The sequence below is a fragment of the Phlebotomus papatasi genome, chromosome 3 (genome assembly GCF_024763615.1).
Source record: "Phlebotomus papatasi isolate M1 chromosome 3, Ppap_2.1, whole genome shotgun sequence".
Lineage (NCBI taxonomy): Eukaryota > Metazoa > Arthropoda > Insecta > Diptera > Psychodidae > Phlebotomus > Phlebotomus papatasi.
Genome location: NC_077224.1, coordinates 78855436 through 78876259, shown reverse-complemented (window position 1 = coordinate 78876259; position 20824 = coordinate 78855436). Strand labels below are relative to the sequence as shown.

General features: G+C 36.0%; 1 protein-coding gene across 1 annotated transcript; it reads left to right on the top strand.

Annotated features, from left to right (window-relative positions):
- The first annotated feature begins 175 nt into the window (after positions 1 to 175).
- Positions 176 to 19775, top strand: LOC129805901 (transmembrane protein 87A). The gene is made up of 6 exons (XM_055854142.1): positions 176 to 326; positions 480 to 540; positions 601 to 689; positions 9999 to 10828; positions 10890 to 11158; positions 14653 to 19775. The coding sequence occupies exons 1-6, from the start codon at positions 231 to 233 to the stop codon at positions 14868 to 14870; spliced, it is 1563 nt and encodes a 520-aa protein (XP_055710117.1). The 5' UTR covers positions 176 to 230; the 3' UTR covers positions 14871 to 19775.
- Positions 19776 to 20824: the final 1049 nt, after the last annotated feature.

The window sequence follows — 20824 nt, the reverse complement described above, 5'->3', positions numbered from 1 at the left end:
TGTCAAGGCAAGGTCCTTAGAAAATTGCAAGAACGGGACCAAATGAGAAGTAACTTCACATATCAGACTGGATACCCCCTTGCTAATTCCAATATCGTCTGAAGTATTTATACTTAAGTATTTTACTGTAAAAAAAAGTAAAATAATATGCACGCGTAGTAAAAGCAACGTCAACAGAACGTCAAAATTCATGGCGTAGAAAGTGTGTAGTGTTTTTTTCTTGTGGAAAAATGGATAAAAAACTGGTGTTTTTAGCACAAATCCTCAGTCTTGGATGCGTCCTGGCATTCCCTGACCAGGGAAAATGGGATTTTATCATGAAACCTGTAAGTATTCTTTGCAAATAGTCGAAAATCCCACTGTCCGGCATATGTTTTGAGAAGGTTCTGGGGTTACTTCACCTTTTTCTCGGAATTCTCATTCTTAATCTCCATCTGATAAGCCACATATTGACTTCTAACTAATAATGTTATTTGCAGGAAGCAAGGCTGAATACGATATCCAAGTCTCTGTTCTCTGGGTCCAAGATCTACGTGCAGAGTAAGTAGACAGGATTAGGACGTCTTTCCGGAACAAGGATTCATTCCTTTTTTTTTGTAGTAACTTGTGATTCCAAGTATCAGGACACGAAGATCACGGTCTCCTGGATGCTGAGGCAGTCGATGTGCTTCGATGGGCAGACGCACTACGTAAGTACACATAAAATTTTACAAAGAAATCTTGCTCAGTGGTTGCTTTTACAGCTAAATGTAGCTTATCAAATATCGTGATTTTTGAGTCATTAAAAAAATATAGAATTTTGTAAAGTAAAGCATATTTCTAGACTTGGTTAGAAATAGAAACAATTAAAACTTCACGATAAATTTAGTCTCCTGTTCTGATTATACTGCTCTAATAATTTTTTTTGTCATGTATGAAGCATATGCTTCATGCAAGGCTACTTTGAAATATTCACGATTTTCAAAGTTTAACTCTTTCCGGACCGCAGCATATGCTGCAAGCAAATTTCACAATTTTTAATCAAAAATATCTAAGCTCAGGAATTAATTGAAGTTCTACAAAAAGATATCTTACATTTGGACATCCTTATAGTTTTTAATCATCGACAAGAATAGGATTTTTATCAGTTCTGAATAATTAAAAAACATTGTTTTTCACAAAACTTTCATATGCTGCTTTGGGTACTCAGTGTCCCAAAAGAGACTAAAGAGTTAAACACTAACTGCGATTTGAGCGCTAGTAGTAGCGTCAAGAATTTGCGGTAATCGTATGAAGTTAGCATGTTTTAAAAACTGGATTACAAATATAAAGGTCATATTTAATAAATATATCAACAACGTCGTATCAAATTAATTGAATCAATTCAATTAAATTTATTCTATCTCCAATCTTGCGTCTGCCGCTTTATTGAAGTTTTCACAGACAGCAAATAAAAATTTTCAAGGTCTAATATTCGTTATCCGGATGGATTTTTTGAATTTGTTCAATGTCTCGAAAATATAATACAAGTTTTTTTTTGTAGAATTAGAATAAAAGTTTTAAAGAAGCTTAAAAAGGTATAATTAGAGAATTCTATGCTATTATACTATATTTATTAAAAAAAAAACATCACAGGATAATTCATTTTCATTGCTGAACACACATGCATACAATGACAACAATTTAAGTAGGGACAGTGACCCTGAATCTCTTATAGGCGACGAAAATTACATTTCATCAGTTAAATCAGCATTTGTCGTAACTTCATTTTTGCGATTTTGGGATATATACATATTTAGAATCAGCGTAATTTTGTTTATTAAACTCACTTGAGAAAAAGAAACTTTTATAAGCCCATTAAAATTTATTTTAAACAAAAAATATCGTAAGTGCCCTTAATTACTGTGTTATCACACTTGAACATTAAAATTTTAATATGATTCACATTAATTGTCGCTGATGAGAGCCTAAATGTGTAATTTGTGTGTTTGAATCATTTTATATTCAAAATTTGATCTATTTGTTGATAAAAAGGTAGACTTGACCCGCAAAATTTGATATAAATTGATTTATAGCATTAATGCGATTTTCTCTTTAATTTTTTAATGTGAAAAATATTTATGCTTTAGGTAAATTTAAACTTATTTTTGCAGATCAAGTCCACTTCTTTATCAATAAATAGAAAAACCCCAAATATTAAGTGACTCAAAAACACAAATAACATATTTGGACGCTCACAAGCGACAATTAATGTGAATCACATTAAAATTTTAATGTGCAAGTGTGATAACGCCGTTAATAAAAATTTATCAGAATTTGTCGTAACTTCCATTTTTGGTGAAGTCATGACAAATTTTCATATACAATTTGCTCTAATCTATAATAAAATAATTCATTTGCCGTAACTTCTTTTGCTCGTTTGCGTGGCCTGTAATTTGCAGCAAAAATTTAATATTTCTCATTAAAACGTTCACAAACTCTTCCATATATCCAAAGACAGTTCGAATAATGCAACATTAAATCATTTTAATTCGATATTTGTGAGAAAAAAGTGAGAAAAAATCCCTGCCCATCTGTCATTATAATTCAAAACAAAACAAATGACGCGGCGTACAAAATTTATTCAATAACATTTATGAAATAAAAGCTTTTAGGGACAGAGATAACAGTTTAATTGACTAATTTAGTGAAATAAAGGTACTCATTGTCACTAGAGTAATTAAAATTGATATTATGTGTTTTTGAAAATTGTCGTAACTTCCAAGATCTCTATACATTGGAAGTTACGGCTTTATAAACGATGGAAGTTACGATAAAATCTTATTGTGTTTCATCGAACATATATCTCAATATTTCAGCTTTTAAATAATTTTATAAAGGTTTTCTCGAGTTAACTTACAGTTTATTAGTGCCACTTTTATTATTTTGACTCAAAAGTATTGCATTCGGGGCTCATTTTTAAGAAAAATAAAGCTGAACTGAAAATTTCGTCTCCTGAAAAGTTGTCAAAAGGAACTTACGACAAATGCTGATTTAACTGACGATTTGTCATATAGATATATTTTTATCATTATAACAGAGGATGGAGACACTAATATAGAATGATTTAAAAGCCTAAAAGCTTTTTTTCAAAATTGTTATTTTTCTATATATAAGAATTTTTCTAAACATATTATCATCACTCACGCACAACTTAAGTAGGGACAGTGGAAATTTTGATAAAAAATTAAGAATTTAAACAGGAAAACTTGAAATTTGAATATTAATTATTAGCAGTTAATGTTTAACAATGATGAATTGAAGTTCATTTCAACAACAAATAAAATTTTAGGAAGACATCGTTTAGTTTTTTGAAATATTCGAAATCGAAATTTGGAATATTCATAAATACAATTCTGTGTAGAATGATGCATTAGAATAATTCTTTCAACTTAAAATAAGCTTGAAACCTCAACTCCCTTAGTCGCTTCTCACTCTAACCATTTAACTATCAATCCGAATATCAAGATTCTAATTTCCTTCCGAAACACTATCCGTAGAATTTGGCTCCGCAAAAGAAACCCTTCTGTTAAAAGTTTTCTTACTATTCTAAATAAAACCATTAAAGTTATGCTACGAGAAGATCGTAACCTTAAATGGAATAAGAAAATAAAGAATTTTACCCCCAATAGTTCTCAATTTTGGAAAGCCACCCAGTCCATTCGCAATAAACAACGTGTTCTTCCTCCTCTTATCTGTGACGGTAAACTTCTCAGTAGTGATTCTGACAAAGCTGCAGCCTTAGCAATTTCTTTCTCTAAGTCCCATACTTTAACCACCAAATGGTCGTCCTCCGCTGATATTGAACATAAGGTGAAACAGTCGTGTAATCTTATTGACTTCGTGAAAGCAAATCCTGATCAAGTCTTACTTTGCGACCGAGTCGAGGTGGCCACAACAATTAAATCTTTAAAATCCAGAAAAGCCCCTGGCCACGATAAAATTCCGGTAATATCTATTAAAAATTTACCATTCGCTGCTATTATTTTCCTTACTCTAATCTTCAACTCCTGTCTGTTGATGGGTTATTTCCCTCTCTCTCTTGGAAAAGAGCAGAAGTCATAGCTATCCCCAAGATTGGGAAGGACTTACGTGATCCATCTAGTTTTAGCCCAATCAGCCTACTTTGTGTCTTAGGTAAAGTTTTCGAAAAAATCTTGCTATCACGCATCAATTTGCATTTATCTAGTCACAATATTATTTGTGATGAGCAACACGGATTTCGTGCACGGCACTCAACTTCGCATCAGCTCCTTCGCATCACAAAATCTGTAAAGGACAATCTTGCTCAAAAGTGTTCCACAGGTTTGGTTGCCTTCGATCTAGAAAAGTGTTTCGATACCGTATGGCATGAAGCTCTTGTTTTCAAGATGATCTCTAAGAAGTTTCCTATATACCTTGTCAAAACTATTAATGACTCTAAATCAAAAGTTTTCCATATTTCTTCTGGAGTTCCCCAGGGTAGTACCCTGACCCCTACACTCTTTAACATTTTCACCTATGATCTCAGTACTTGTATTAACAAATGCTCTCTTGCGATGTATGCAGACGATACCTGTATATATTACTCTTCAAAAAATCCCGTCAAAATTTGCAAAGCTCTTGAACAGGATGCTGACAACTTCGCAATTTACTGTAAAACGTGGAAGATGAAGGTCAATACCTCGAAAACACAGGCCATCTTCTTTTCCAAACGTCGTAGTGCCAAATACTTACCGCATGGAAATCTCAAAATATTGGGCGAGAATATTCATTGGTCAAATACTTTAAAATACTTGGGACTCACGCTTGACAGGTCCTTGACCTGGAAAGCTCACTGCGAGGACACTGCTTTTAAAGCTCTAAAGTTCATAAACATCCTTTATCCATTCATTAATCGGAAATCCCAATTAAATCCTAAGAATAAATTCCTCATTTTCAACTGCATATTTCGCAGTATCATGTTGTATGCGTGCTCGGTCTGGGGCAATTGCGCGGTTATTCACACTAACAAACTGCAGGTTGTGGAAAACAAAGTTTTACGTCTTATACTGAATTTGCCTTTCAATTATCCTATTCATTGGATGCACTGCCTGGCTAAGGTCTCACCAATTCGAAAAGAAATCAACAAACGCAAATCAAAATTTTTAGAATCGTTGCATAGTAGCTCAAATGCTACTATACGTGCTTTGGCTCCCGCTCCGAGAGATCCTTGTTAGATTATATTATACTTTTGCTTTCAATTTTACTATTATTGTATCTTCTCTTTGCCTTCAGCCAATACTATATTGTATCTTACTTTTAAATTCACTTTCATGGAGATTTTTTTTTTTTCAGTTTTTTTCTCCTACCTTTTCTTACATTTGCGACAAGGTCAAAAAATTGTTTTTTCCTTTTTCTCTATACTTATTGTATCCTTAAGGATATTCTCAATATGATTTAACAGCTGCTAGAAATTTTATTTCAAACTCTGACTTCCAGACTTTTTAACCATGTAATTTGAAGTTTTTTCATAAATAAATAAATTTAAAATTTAAATAAGCTTTTCGCGTGAGTCATTAAAAATTATTCAATTTTTTTCTGGTGTGAACGTCCAAGACACTAACCTTTTTCCGGGCAAAATTTCTGTGTTTCATCGTGTTAGCTGAGATTCTTTGCAATCTCAGTTCTTGTGGTCCTAGGTGAAATCCGACCTCATTAGATCGGGCCCAAATTTTGGAAGTACACGTTTTGACAATCATAGATCACGAATATCATATGCGCCAAAAATCGATTTTCGTGGATGTCCCGTCCATCCGTCCGTTCGTCATATAACCACTTCTAGAGAGAGAATGGAAAGAGATATCGACAAGCGGTTTTCGGTAAAGGTTAAATGTCGATGGGCGGCTAGAAGTTGATGATGTCATGGATAAAAAATAAAGGAAAGGCCTATTTAACAGCCAAGAAGATAGACATCCGTAATCCATCGTTTTTTATACGGTGTACCTTTTGAGCTACACTGCTGGCAATAATCATAGCTCCACTTTTCATATAGGAAAAACTTTGAAATTTTTTTTTTTTTAGAAAAAAAAAATAAAAGGTATTTGAAGGTATTTTCAAACCGATATGAAAAATTGACATTTGAATTTTATACCGTTAGAACTGTGAGTACTGTGATAGAACCTTTATCAAAATGGCGATTTTCGGGTGGCAATAATTATAGCTCCACTCATTAAATTTGGCTCCAGGGTATTTATTAGCAATTAGGGGAAATGCTTCTAATTTTGTCCAGTTTCTTATTTTGGACACTTTGAGGATAACATTGGACACTAAAAATAAATTGATTAAAATGATGGATTTTTATTCCAATATTTGATGAATAATGAATTCTATCTAAATATTTGTTCTTTTTGGAAGATTTTAACACTAAATACGTTAAAATTTGAATATGATTTGAGTTGAAATTGCTTTGTTGAAAATTCAGTGTGAGCAATTGCTTACGAGAAATATGACAGAACTTCGTGGCTTACTTCAGTCTTATTTAGTTTTGGTGAAGTACTAACAAAGTTTGTTCGCTGTTTTTGAGTGATATTATTGAATATTCATTGAATATTGTGTTGATTCACGTTACTGATGATTTGTACATTTGACCTGAAGTGAGATTTGCCTTGTGAATTATATTTTTCGTGTGAAAAATGGGAAATTTTTTAAGACATTCACCAGTGAGGTGATGATTCTTATTTTGGACAGGTGTTTTTCTCACGAAATTTCGTGAAGTTTTAGCTTTTGTGATGACTAGGTTGGACAAATGCCTGGAAAAACAAAGGAGCATCATCTCTACGAAAGAGATGCAGTGAGAAATGCCTTGAAAGGCTCCCGGAAAGGACAGGGAATGAGCGAATCCGCACGTACTTGGAGTATCGAAGTCAACTCACTTTAATGAATGATATGGAAAGTTTCCGGGCTTCTGTGACATTCTACGTTTCCCTTACATGAACAGGAAGAGGACTTGGTAAGATTGGTTCATCAAATGAAGAACAATGGGCATCCTGTTGAGGCGGATTATCTGTCCAAATTTACAGACAAGTTGTAAAAATTAATAACCAAGTTGTCCAAAATAAGAGTCAAATTCACCTCTAGGGGAAGTGCTTATAATTTTGGACAGTCTGCATATAAGCATCGATATCCTAAGTTTGAAGTGCCATATTTTCAATACTAATTGACTTTTCTTGTTACTCTCTTTTCAGAAGGATTATTTAGAAACTTGGCAAGCTATTTATCATCTCATTTTTACTAAAATTAGTTTTAATACGTTTAAAAATGAATTGATATGTAGAGGTGAATTTGACTCTTATTTTGGACAACTTGTTTATTAATTTTTACAACTTGTCTGTAAATTTGGACAGATAATCCGCCTCAACAGGATGCCCATTGTTCTTCATTTTATGAACCAATCTTACCAAGTCCTCTTCCTGGTCATGTAAGGGAAACGTGGAATGTCACAAGAAGCCCAGAAACTTTCCATATCATTCATTAAAGTGAGTTGACTTCGGTACTCCAAGTACGTGCGGATTCGCTCATTCCCTGCCCTTTCCGGGAACCTTTCAAGGCATTTCTCACTGCATCTCTTTCGTAGAGATGATGCTCCTTTGTTTCTCCAGGCATTTGTCCAACCTAGTCATCACAAAAGCTAAAACTTCACGAAATTTCGTGAGAAAAACACCTGTCCAAAATAAGAATCATCACCTCACTGGTGAATGTCTTAAAAAAATTCCCATTTTTCACACGAAAAATCTAATTCACAAGGCAAATCTCACTTCAGGTCAAATGTACAAATCATCAGTAACGTGAATCAACACAATATTCAATGAATATTCAATAATATCACTCAAAAACAGCGAACAAACTTTGTTAGTACTTCACCAAAACTAAATAAGACTGAAGTAAGCCACGAAGTTCTGTCATATTTCTCGTAAGCAATTGCTCACACTGAATTTTCAACAAAGCAATTTCAACTCAAATCATATTCAAATTTTAACGTATTTAGTTTTAAAATATTCCAAAAAGAACAAATATTTAGATAGAATTCATTATTCATCAAATATTGGAATAAAAATCCATCATTTTAATCAATTTATTTTTAGTGTCCAATGTTATCCTCAAAGTGTCCAAAATAAGAAACTGGACAAAATTAGAAGCATTTCCCCTACATATCAATTCATTTTTAAACGTATTAAAACTAATTTTAGTAAAAATGAGATGATAAATAGCTTGCCAAGTTTCTAAACAATCCTTCTGAAAAGAGAGTAACAAGAAATGTCAATTAGTATTGAAAATATGGCACTTCAAACTTAGGATATCGATGCTTATATGCAGAATGTCCAAAATTATAAGCACTTCCCCTAGTGAAGGTAAATATCTTTTAGTAATTTAATTAATAACTTTATTAAGCTAATTAGAATCATTTTTATAAAGTTTTTCATGAATTTTGCTGAAATTTTGTAAGAAAAATGTTTAATGAACAAAAATAAGGGATTAATTAAGGTCTTGAAGGGGATTTTCCATAAAAATGACAAGATCCTATCACCTTTCATCCGAATTTGTCCATATATCCGACATATATGCATTTTAAATCACTCCCAGAGCTAAATATCTTCTTTTGTTAGAGGCAAAAGTGTGCAAATTTCCGTGTTACAGTCGAAAAAACAAGTTTTCTACCGAAATTTGATGTAAAACAATGCTGACTGCTTAGTCTCATCATGTCCTGTTGATTTTGTCGCAAAACAGAATCCCAAGTGACTAAAGAGGTCTTCAGAATACTGAAATAAAAAATTATCAAAAAGAAGCTTATTGCAGTTTGATGAATAGACGGTGTTTTACGTCATTTAAGTGGTTTAAAATTATTTTTTCAGACAGAAAACAAGTTAAGATAAGACCTATCAATTTTTTTATTCGAAAAAAATTTTTTTTTTACTATTTAAATTAGGTAAAACACCTTCTGTTCTTCAAACTGCAAAACGCTTCTTTTTGATAATTTTTTGTTCCAGAATTCTAAAGACCTCCTTAGTCACTTGGAATTCTGTTTTAGGGGTAGAATCAACAGGACATGATGAGACTAAGCAGTCAGCATTGTTTTACATCAAATTTCGGTAGAAATCTTGTTTTTCCGACTGTAACACGGAAAATTGAATACTTTTGCCTCTAGCAAAAGAAGATTTTTAGCCCTGGTAGTGGTTGAAAATGCATATATATGTCGGCTATATTGACAAATTCGGATGAAAGGTGATAGGATCTTGTCATTTTTATGGAAATTTTTTGGTTGTCAATTTTCATCCCCTTCAAGACCTTAATTAATCCCTTATTTTTGTTCATTAAACATTTTTCTTACAAAATTTCAGCAAAATTCATGAAAAACTTTATAAAAATGATTCTAATTAGCTTAATAAAGTTATTAATTAAATTACTAAAAGATACTGACCTTCACTGATTGAAAATAAATACCCTGGAGCCAAATTTATTGACGGCAAATTTTTGTGGTTATATAGGTATATGGCCTGGGCTACTTCCGAAATATGTACTTTCGGATATGAAGGAAGTCGCTCGGTGACGCTTTTTAAAAAAGCAAACGAAGGTAGTTTGGTATGTTTTACTCATAAGTCGATGTCTTATCATTTAGTCTTGGTCTAAATGCCGTATTTCAAAACATTTTCCTTATTTCGAAAATGCGCGTTTCTTTCGAATTCTTCATTCATTTATCGGGGAAACAAACCTAAATATAGACGTGTTTAAATCTAGCAAGTCTTTGAATCTGGGGTGACATGATAAGTTATTTTCGATCGTAAATAGTCACATTCTTTTAAGAATATCACAATAAATAGTTCAACAATGCGTAAAAGGTTGACATTCACTTAATCTAACAGATATAGATTTATTGATGCTGTCGTTTCGATAGTATCAAAAAATTATCATTACACCCTTGGTTTACTGCAACAAGCTGAAGGAATAGGTGTCTTTGTTTTCAGTACAAGAACTCAGCACCACAGAAGAATGACACAGAGCCCACGATCTCTGATAGTCTGACTGCCCTCTGTAAGCACGGAGGTCATATCATGCTCAATGAGTACAAGTTTGCTAATGTCCCAGCTCCGGCTGAAGCTAAATTGGATACGGCAAAGAAAAAAGATGAAGACACAGTTTCGGGACCTAATCCCATTTTTACAATCACCAAGGATGGGGTGTATTTCTTTACTTTGCGCATTGATAGCCAGCAGGACTTCAATGCATCAGTTCATGTGGAGATCCGTAGTCCGCATGGCTACCTATCGGCCTTCGATTGGCCCCTGTTGCCCTTCTACGGGGTCATGTGCGGGATCTACGTTCTATTTGGAGTGATTTGGCTCACAGTGTCATTCCTGCAGTGGCGAGATCTGCTGAGAATTCAGTTCTGGATTGGGGGTGTTATTTTTCTGGGAATGCTGGAGAAAGCCATGTTCTATGCCCACTACCAGACAATTAATTCAACTGGAGTGTCCATCAAGAGTGTCCTGCTGCTGGCAGAGTGGGTGTCATGTGCCAAGAGAACTCTGGCCAGAATGCTAGTGATTATTGTTTCGTTGGGTTTTGGAATTGTCAAGCCACGGCTGGGTCCAATGTTGCACAGAGTTGTAGGTACTGGAGCTCTCTACTTCATCCTGGCGTGCGTAGAAAGTTACCTCAGGGTGGTTCAGACAACAAATGATCGTGGAAATCAGATCCTCGTTGCCAGTATTCCACTAGCTGTCCTGGACTCTGCCATGTGTTGGTGGATCTTCACATCGCTCGTTCAGACCACAAGAACTCTCAGACTGAGAAGGTGCGATAGCATTTGCATTTTGTTTTAATCTGTGACTAATCGCAGTGACCTTTGCTTTCAGAAATATGGTGAAATTGTCCCTCTATCGGCATTTTACCAACACTCTCATCTTCGCTGTAGTTGCCTCTGTGATTTTTATGCTGTACTCGATAAAAGTGCACAAAATCGCAGCTTGCTCAGATTGGAAGGATTTGTGGATTGATGATGCCTTCTGGCACATTCTCTTCTCATCCCTTCTTCTAGTCATTATGATTCTGTGGAGGCCAACAAATAACAATCAGCGATATGCTTTTACGCCGCTTCTAGACAATCCAGAAGATGAAGATGAAGGTAAGTCTACTTTATTTTTCCTTAATGAAAACCAACATTAATATCTAAAATATTGTAACATTTACATTTCGGGTTGAAATTTATTCAGTGCTAATTTTTTATTCCCTACAAAGTGCAAAGTTTTTTTTAAAGGTGTCTCGGAAATTAACTAATTTTCTTCACCCAAAAAATATAGTTCTGCAAATATATTTTGAAAAAAAAAAAGATTTTATAATGTGTCTCGGCTAAAAGGCTCATGTAGATTATTTCAACTCTTAATATTTCGGTTTTGCAGAAAAAAAGAATTTTAATTTCGATATACAACTATTTTCTTTTGATATTTCTACAAATTTAACTGGCGATTAAAAAAAAAAATATAACAAAGAAAATTTTTGGTGAAATAGTGTCTCTTGTTGTCGAGATTTTCCACCGATAGCGAAATAGAGCCCGGCTGCTGAATTCCCTTCCCTGTTCGCGGGAAATTCATATTTCCCGCCTCTCGCTCAAAGCAAGGCCTTTTACTGGCGGTATAGTTCTGTTGCCTGCCGTGTGGGGGATTGACTGACAGGAGACACTGGCAGTCAGTCGGTGACATGGCCTGGAAGAGTTCGGATGGAGGCACAGAGCTGGGTCGCTGCCGGGAAATTGGCCGCGATAAGCCTTGGTCTCCCTAAGGAATCTTTCAGGGCAGAAGCCCGGCTACACTCTGCTAATTATCTAGAATATTTCAAGATTTATTCAAATTTTATTTAAATAATTCGTTTCAATTTTTTTCAAACAATTACATAAAATATTTCTATATTTTGCATTTTATTTCGAACTTGAAATTTATTTGTTTTCTAAAATTTTTAGTAAAAAAAATCGTTTTCAAACGTGTCTTGGCTAAGTATACTAATCTAAATTTAGATAGATATAGATACTTACCATCCTAACCATCCACAAGTAGATCTTGAAATATTCGAAAATCTATTTGAAGATCCAAAAAGAGTCCAAACAGAAGTAGATTTTGATTCTCCAATAGTGTCTTGGATAAAAGGTAAATGGAACTCTATTTGCACAAAAAGTCGTTGAAGTTCGAAGAATTCAAATTCAATATCGAACTTTCGTACTAAATTTTCGAACAGGGTGGCGAAAATGTATCAAATATTACACTAAAAAGCTGGCAAAGGTCAGTGATTATGGAGTGATTAAATACTGGGGCAAAAACAGTAAACGTCGTTGTTCTGTTTTTTCCTCACAACAATGTGAAGACCGACACATTTTGACACTTGAGCACTGCGAAATTCGAACAGGATGTATCTCAGCCACATTGCGGAATTATCAAGAAGTAAGAAAGTCTCTTTTCTTTCCGTACAGAAGTAGATCTTGAAAAATTCGAAAATTTATTTGAAGATCCAAAAAAGAGACTTTCTTACTTCTTGATAATTCCGCAAGGTGGCTGATGTCCATCCTGTTCGAATTTTCAAGTGCTCAAATGTCAAAATGTGTCGGTCTTCACATTGTTGTGAGGAAAAAAACAGAACAACGACGTTTACTGGTCTTGCCCCAGTATTCAATCACTCCATAATCACTGACCTTTGCCAGCTTTTTAGTGTTATATTTGATAAATTTTCCACATCTTGTTCGAAAATTCGAAATTGAATTTGAGTTTTTCGAACATCAACGACTTTTTGTGAAAATAGAATTCCATTTCCCTTTTATCCAAGACACTATTAGAGAATCAAAATCTACTTGTGTTTACACCCGTCTTTTTTATTCTACTTCTTGTTTTTACTGCTCGAACTCCACGGCTAGAGCAGTATATAATCCCTTGATTTTTTTCACACCATCAAAATTTCCACCTTCCGCCGCCCGGAGACCACTTTTGTCAATAAATCTTCACGTTTTAGGGCAGAATCACATTGACAGTAAAATGCTCACCGTCACCGTCAAAGCCCTCACCGTATTTCGTTGATTTAGGCATTTTCATTGCAATTCTTACGCAAATTTTCCATTACGATATTACCTTGTCTCATACTCGGTGGCACTAGGTGAAAATAGTATAAGAAAATTGAATAAATAAAGCGAAAATGCGATAAACGGTAAGCAAACAAATAACTGTAGAATTTTTTTGCTACAGTTTTTCGTACAGATTTTTTGTTCACCGTTTATCGCATTTTCGTTTTATTTCTTCAATTTTTTTATATTATTTTCACCTAGTGCCACCGAGTATGAGATAATGTAACACGGTAATTGAGAATTTGCGTAAAAAAAACAATGAAAATGCGTAAATCAATGAAATACGGTGAGGACTTTGACGGTGACGGTGAGCATTTTACTGTCAATGTGATTCTGCCCTTAGACGATTTCTGAGAAATGTCGTCAGGCTGTTTGTCCGTCTGTCCATCCGGCTGTCGCCAGCTCTACAGGCCAAACGGTTAGAGATAGCGACTTGAGACCTAAGGGAGACCCCCCATTACTCGACTCAATGATCGTTAACCTCATTTTTAAACACCCCTCCCCTTCCCCTCCAGAACCATGGTTTTTTTTTGGAGGCGGACAATTGACCATGTGTGAAAATAACGTTGAATCATTCCTATTAACGGTTTTTCAAGGTCAAAGGTTAAAATGGCTTTAAAGAGCGATTTTACAGGCGAATAGAATCATGTTTGGGCTCGTTGGAAAGGTCTTGGAATTTCCGACAAAATTAAATGAATTCCAATCGGTTGTAAACCGGTAATGAACCGGTTGTGAACCAGTTATGAGCAGATAAGTAATTTTTGTCAGAAAATTAATTATATTACTCTTAAAGTTATTTTATGGGATCTTTCGAGTGATTTACAAATCGGTTTAAATCGGTTGAGAACCGGTAAACGATAAATGATGCGAAAGTACTTTTGAGGGATAGCATCTAAGTCACGAGTTCGAGCATTTCGCAAAGCCTGGGACGCTTTGCCACCTCTTTTGATTCTAGCATTTAAATTTTAGTTTAGCAAAATTCCGGAAGAGGGTGTTTCGCAAGTTTTAGTGGTAACATACTTCCTCTTCATTTTATACAATAATAATGCATGTAAACATTCAGGAAGAAGCACATAAATATGATTTTCATTCACCTAGAATACGGACTTTCTAACATAACCTCACAATTGATATTTTGAATTTAAGCGGCGTTCGAATTTCAGAGATTCAGATTTAAGGGACTCTACTGTATGTATAATTTTATAACTATAAAAAATTTAGCTTTGTAAGAAAGAGTTTTCGCAATTTTAGTAAAAATAGCTAAAACTTCCATGCGGTAAAAATTGAATTCGATTGCAGAAATCCTTGGCCAAATTTTTCTGTTCACTATCAACAATTTAGATTCATTGGATTTAGATGGACATTTTAGTGTTATTCTCTCGCAGACATGGTATAGCAACCGCATAATTTGGAAATATATTTACATACTTACTCACGTTTCACGGAAATGGTAATCGATTGCGATTCCTTGCAATTAATTTGTAACACGTGCGAATTCTCTACTCTGAATCACACAGATGAAGAGGAGCAATTTGTGTCTGATGCTTATGGTGTGAAAATGCGAGGCACTCATAGTATTTCACCACGACCATCGAGAAGTGCAACAAATGATGAGGATGATTTGAAGTGGGTGGAGGAGAATATCCCAGCAGCAATTGCTGATGCAGCTCTTCCCGTTCTTGATTCTGATGAGGAAATGGTCAATACGAAATTCGAAGTGTCGAAAATGCAGTGAATGCCTCACGAATAGCACAACTTTTTATCTTTTAGTCATTATATTAGGAGAAGAAAAAAGGAGAAATAATGAATTTGTATTGACAACAAGGAGTCTACTATTAATTAATTTATATATATAGTAATCGTATATAATGTATTATTAAAAAAAAGAGGAGAAATTTGAGTGTGAAAGAGAATGTCAGTGACAGAGATTGATGATTGAATGCATATTAAATAAAATATGAGTTTAAGTGCCGTTTTTATCATTAAATTAAATTTACGTGACTGTATAATGGTTTCTAAAATAAAAGTTGTATCTTTTCGCAAATTGAAATTTATCCCAGTAAATAAATTTATTTTTTTTAAATTATATAAATTCGATAAATCTCCAATAAAATAAAAAAAGAATTGTGTTGTTTGCACAAAATAAAATCATCATACATCAAAAGAAATGTTTACATAAAAATTAATCAAAATAATGATACACAAAAATAATTAAATTCAATGAAATTCACTTTGGCGCTTTGTTTTATAGTTGAGTGTCTGAGTTTTCTCACCGGGTGGATTCAGTACTTATGAGAATTGTCATACGATAACTGTTGGAAAATTTAATTTAAAATTCAAGGAGAGAGCAACAATTTAACAATTGATTTATTGGTTCTGTTCAGTAATAACTTTTCGAAGAGACAAAGCCACTCGTAGTCCAAAGCCAAAGCCAAACCTATTCGAAAATCTACCGGAAGCCTAAAGTGCAAGTTCACGTACTCGCCGCTTTAGCGCTGATTGTTCTGCCATTTCGAATTTCGATACTCTTGACACTTCAATAGTCAACAAAGACAGCGATTCCACTGGATTTCCAGCAGCCTTTTCTGCCATGTCCGCTGATTTTACCGCTAAAAATCCGCGTGGAATTCCCTGGATTTCACCGCTCAAAATCCGCGTAAGATTCCGAGATGGAATTTGACGCTAAATTTCTTCCTAGCATTCCATGGACGTTTGCGGAACTCTGTATAGGACCGTCTAATAAGAAATGTCCACGAGTTTCCATGGACTTTTCTCTGACGAATATTTCCACCGCTTTTCCTATGGATTATTAGCGTATAATCGGCAGTCAGCTCTTTAAAAATTTGGAAAAATCCTCTTTATTTCCACGAAATTCTCCGTGGAAATTTCCATGCAACGCCCTTAGAGGCTTCCGTGGTTTAATATTACGGAATTCCACGACTTTTCCAGTGGATTTTTTCAATATATTTTTCTTCAAAATAATTCCAAAAATCTATTAAAAATTTCGTGGAACTTTCATAGAGAATTTCCAGAAAAAAAGATCCACAAATATGGACGATCAGTGCCAATTGGCAGCTTAGAACTTGGAGAGTGTTCATCTATCAGACGAACACTCAATTGTTCTACTTTTGAATTGAAAATTGCTACCATATCGTTCATTTGAGTATGTCTAGCTCGCAAGAATTATAGCGTTAGGGCGAAAAATAATTGCAGAATTTTCGCATTTACTTCCATGGAGTCTTAGCAGGAAAGATATCAGAAAATATACTCGGAATAATCAAAGGAAATTTAGAATCAATTTCCAGGGAATGCTCTCAGATATGTTGGAAGAAAATTCCTCGGACTTTTTTTCCAGGATATCCACGCGAAAAAAAGCTGATAACTCCGCAGAATTCCAAGCGGAATATTAGCGTTTATTTCCACGGAGACTCTCGCGAAAAATAGAAGATAAATTCCAGGGAATTCTCTGTTACTGCGAAACTTTGCGGCCGATCGGCTACAGGGGTCTCGGTAGCTCAATGGGCAAAGTGTTGGCTTTGTGACACAGAGGCCCTCGGTTCGATCCTTGATCGAAGCGCGTCCGGTGAATAATTGGAAAACAGTTTTTCACCGTCCTTAAAAAGGGACTGCCTGTTGCATTACCCCGACCCTCATTTTGATCCTTATCTAATTACGTGTGAAAATTGTCTAAATCAGACATTTAGATCTGTGCACCGCGCTGAACTCGAACTCAGAACTGTGAGTGAAGCCGGGGATCTATCTGCCCGGAGCTGACGGTTTTACCTGTTGCGCCATAAAAATTCTCTCGAAGGCCAATAACGATTGCTCTTTAGTTTGAATCATTAGTACTACTGTCAAACCAGTAGTAACAAAGGGGCAAGGTGTAACTGATGTTTCAAGTGTATAAAATGATGACAGCATAGATCGGAGCATTAATCCTATTCCTCTCTGTAGTCCGCTCATTGGGCCCTATTTTCACTTATTCAGAAGTTACCAGTTGGCCTTACTTACTTACTTATCCAGCGCTACAACCAATTACTGGTCTTGGCCTGACTCAGGACCCGTCGCCACTCGAACCTGTTACGTGCCACTGTTCTCCAATTCCGCACCCCTAATGAGCTGGCGTCCTGGTCCACGCCGTTGGTCCATTTGAGGCTGGGTCGGCTTCGTCTCCTCGTAGCATAAAGTCCGCCCCTAAAGACTTTCCAGGCTGGGTCGTCCTCATCCTTGCGAACCAGATGACCAGCCCACAGGAGCCTATTGAGGCGTATTTGATTGACGACAGTTACCTCTCGGTAGCGCTTATACACCTCATGGTTGTATAGGCTCCAGAATCGTCCCTCCTCACATATGGGGCCAAAAATTCGTCGTAGGATCCTCCTTTCAAACGCGACTAAGAGTTCGCAATTCTGTTTGCTGAGGACCCACGTCTCAGACGAATACGTGAGGACCTGCAGGATCATAGTCCTATACAGCAGTAGCTTATTCTTTATGCTTAAGGTTCTGGACCGGAAAACTCTTGATAGACTGAAATAGTCTCTGTTGGCTTTCAGCAGCCGTGCGCGGACTTCTGTTGAGATGTTGTTGTCGGCTGTGATTGTTGACCAAAGGTTCACGATGCAGTTGACAACTTCAGAGTTGTAGTCCCCCATCGGGAGCCCTGTTTGACCGATGCTCTCCGTAGATGTTGCCGGAGTTGCTGCTGACGAGGCCACCATGTACTTCGTTTTGCCTTCATTTATCTAGCCCCAGGTTTCGTGCCGCATGTTCAATCTGGATGAAGGCCTCTTGTACAGCTCTGGGATTGCGTCCCATAATATCAATATCGTCAGCATAGGCTAGGAGCTGCGTGGATTTATTGAATATGACCCCAGGGCCTCGAGTGGATCAGTGGATAGAGTAGTAGCTCTATGACTGCGAGGTCTGGGGTTCAAAGCTGAGCAGCAGCAGAAAAAGATTTCTCATGCCATATCGGCTTTGAATTCGTCCAGCGAATGAATGAATAGTAATGTCAATGGTGCATATTGGCAAAAAAGTGAACCGCCTAAACAATAGAGGCTGGTACGAGAACGAGTTTCGGCTTGAAAGTGGTACTTCAGTCGATACAAATATTCGCTGTCACTGATCCCAAACACACACCGAGAAGGGATGCTGTGACATAGTAACGGCACTGACTGCTCACAGAGCTGTGATATAGAGCGGCTACCCGTATCGGGGGATAAGATAGTATAGGAGTGGGGAAGCATAAGGGGCCCAATTGGTGGCCTGGATGCATCGGAATATCCGAAATGGAGAACTGACCCCTGGCAAAATCTTATCTGAGTATGACCCCCCTCATGCTCACGCCGGAGTCACGGATCGCTTTATCCAGTGCCAAGTTAAAGAGGACGCACGATAGTCCGTCCCACTGTCTGAGTCCGTTGTTCACGCAAAACTCTCGTGACAGTGATCCGTTTGCCTTTACTTTGCTCCTCACATCGGTCATGGTTATCCTAGCCAGTCTAATCAGTTTGTTCGGGATGCCGAATTCTCCCATGGCTTCGTAGAGTTTTACCCTGACTATGCCATCGTAGGCTGCTTTGAAATCGATGAAGAGATGGTGAAGTGCTTGGCCATGCTCTCTCATCTTCTCCATAGACAGCCGAAGGAAAAAGATCTGGTCTGTTGTTGATTTGCCTGTAGTGAAACCACATTGGTATGGTCCAATAATGGTCTGAGCGAATGGGGCTATTTGACCAAGCAGAATAGAGGAGAATATCTTATAGGCGGTACTCAACAACGTAATACCCCTAGAGTGGCAGTTGACCTTAGGTACTTCAAGTTTTTTTTTTACGATTTTAAAGCTCCAAATGTCATTCACGAGTTTCTGTTGATAGCAACAACGGTCTCAGCCTTAAAAGTAATAGGGGTTTGTATACACACGACAGCAAGCTAGGAGTTCACTTTGTAATTTTTGTAGTATATCCATTCTGTCTTCTTCATTATTACGACAATTGTGGTCACGTTTTAGTTTATGGGCTTTATCTTTAACAGCTCTACTCCTCATCTTCACCATTTGCATGGATGTAGTAATCTCCGCACAGGCTGTAAAGCCCAAAATAGACACAGGGATCAGCTTAGGGATCAGCCTAAAAATGAGGATTGGTGTCGATATACTCAGGGATCAGCCCAAAATTTGGAGGATCAGGCTGATCTTCTAAATTCGTGAGGTCTAGTTACGGGGATTAGGCGACATCAGCGCCAGTGCTGAAAATAAAAAGCTTCACTTTGGGGTTTTTTGGGTGCTTTTCGAAATGTCAATTGGATGAAAAAGCATGGAGAGTAATGGTACGCAATGTCTCAAAATCTTAAAATGCATTAAGATTGGAGTAATGGGAAGGCCAGAGTACATCTTTCTGTGCGAAAAATCCATTGATATTGTACTTAAGAAGTCTTTCAGCACTCAAAGTGTGGAGATTTAATAGAAATTTACGCTGAAAATGCTAATACTTGATCCTAAATCCTCAGTGTATGATAGTTTGGGCTGATCCTTTACCGCCAAATTTTCAAGCTGAGTATTCTCGAGGATCAGCCTGTGTCTATTTTCGGCATAAGCCTACTACTATCGGCGATTAGGATTATCTTCTTCCACAATACCCCTTTAGAAAGAGCTCCAGTTGCATTGAAAAGACTTCTAAAGTACCCTTCCCATCTATTTAGCACATCTTTGGTCTGTATTTGAATGTTTGTCCTCAAAGACGTTTGCATTAAGGGCACCTGTTGGTAGCCTCATGAAGAGGCCCCCATTGCATGTGGAGGATTTATTTAACCTGAAATTTGAGCTATTTAAGTTATGCAATTTTCAGAATAACCTCACTATTCAACATAACCTCTTGGAAAGTTGGAAAAGAATTCTAGCTAAGCTAAGCTAGGCTAGCTAAAACCGATAAATCTCAAAAATCAAATAACATATAAATAAATTTTAAAAACAGTAGTAAAATCAAAAAAATTTAAATGAGAAGCTCAACAACAAATTGCCAAGTGAACAGTAACTATTAAAATAGAAATCCCAAAGAATTAATTTCTTTAGTTATTGTACTTATTGGACATTTATTTTGTTGAAGAAGTTATAAAAAGAGAAATTCATTGGAAAAGAAAAACAACAATATTTCTCTGTAAATAAATGACTTATATTTTCTACAATTTCTACTAAAAAAAAATATCAAAAATATAAAACTAATTAAAAATGTAGTGAATAATTTGTAAATAAATTTAGATTAATTGACTGAATAATTCATAAAATATATTCTTAGTCTTTTCATCAACACTGAAATGGATTCCTTGAGAGAGTTTCAGGAAATCTTATTGAATTATTTTCTCTGCAAACACAACATAAAGTGCATCTACTTTTGGTCGAAAGTTTCACTTTCCACAAACGACAGAAAATTTATTTCTCCCTCGGGGACTTTGGAAAATGGGGTAAAAGGAAAACCAATGGACTCCAACTTGGAATCTCTTACAGCAACTTTGAGGTCAATTAGTGCTTGACCTTTTGTGGCGGTGTTTTGGGTGAGGAATGAGAAGGGTTTGTAAGGGCCTTTCCTAACAATTTGAAAGGAAATGTTATAGATATTGAGGGAGTAACAGCGATACAGAAGCTCTTTCAATTTAAAGAATGTGACAATTTTGTGCCTGGAAGTCGGATGGGAA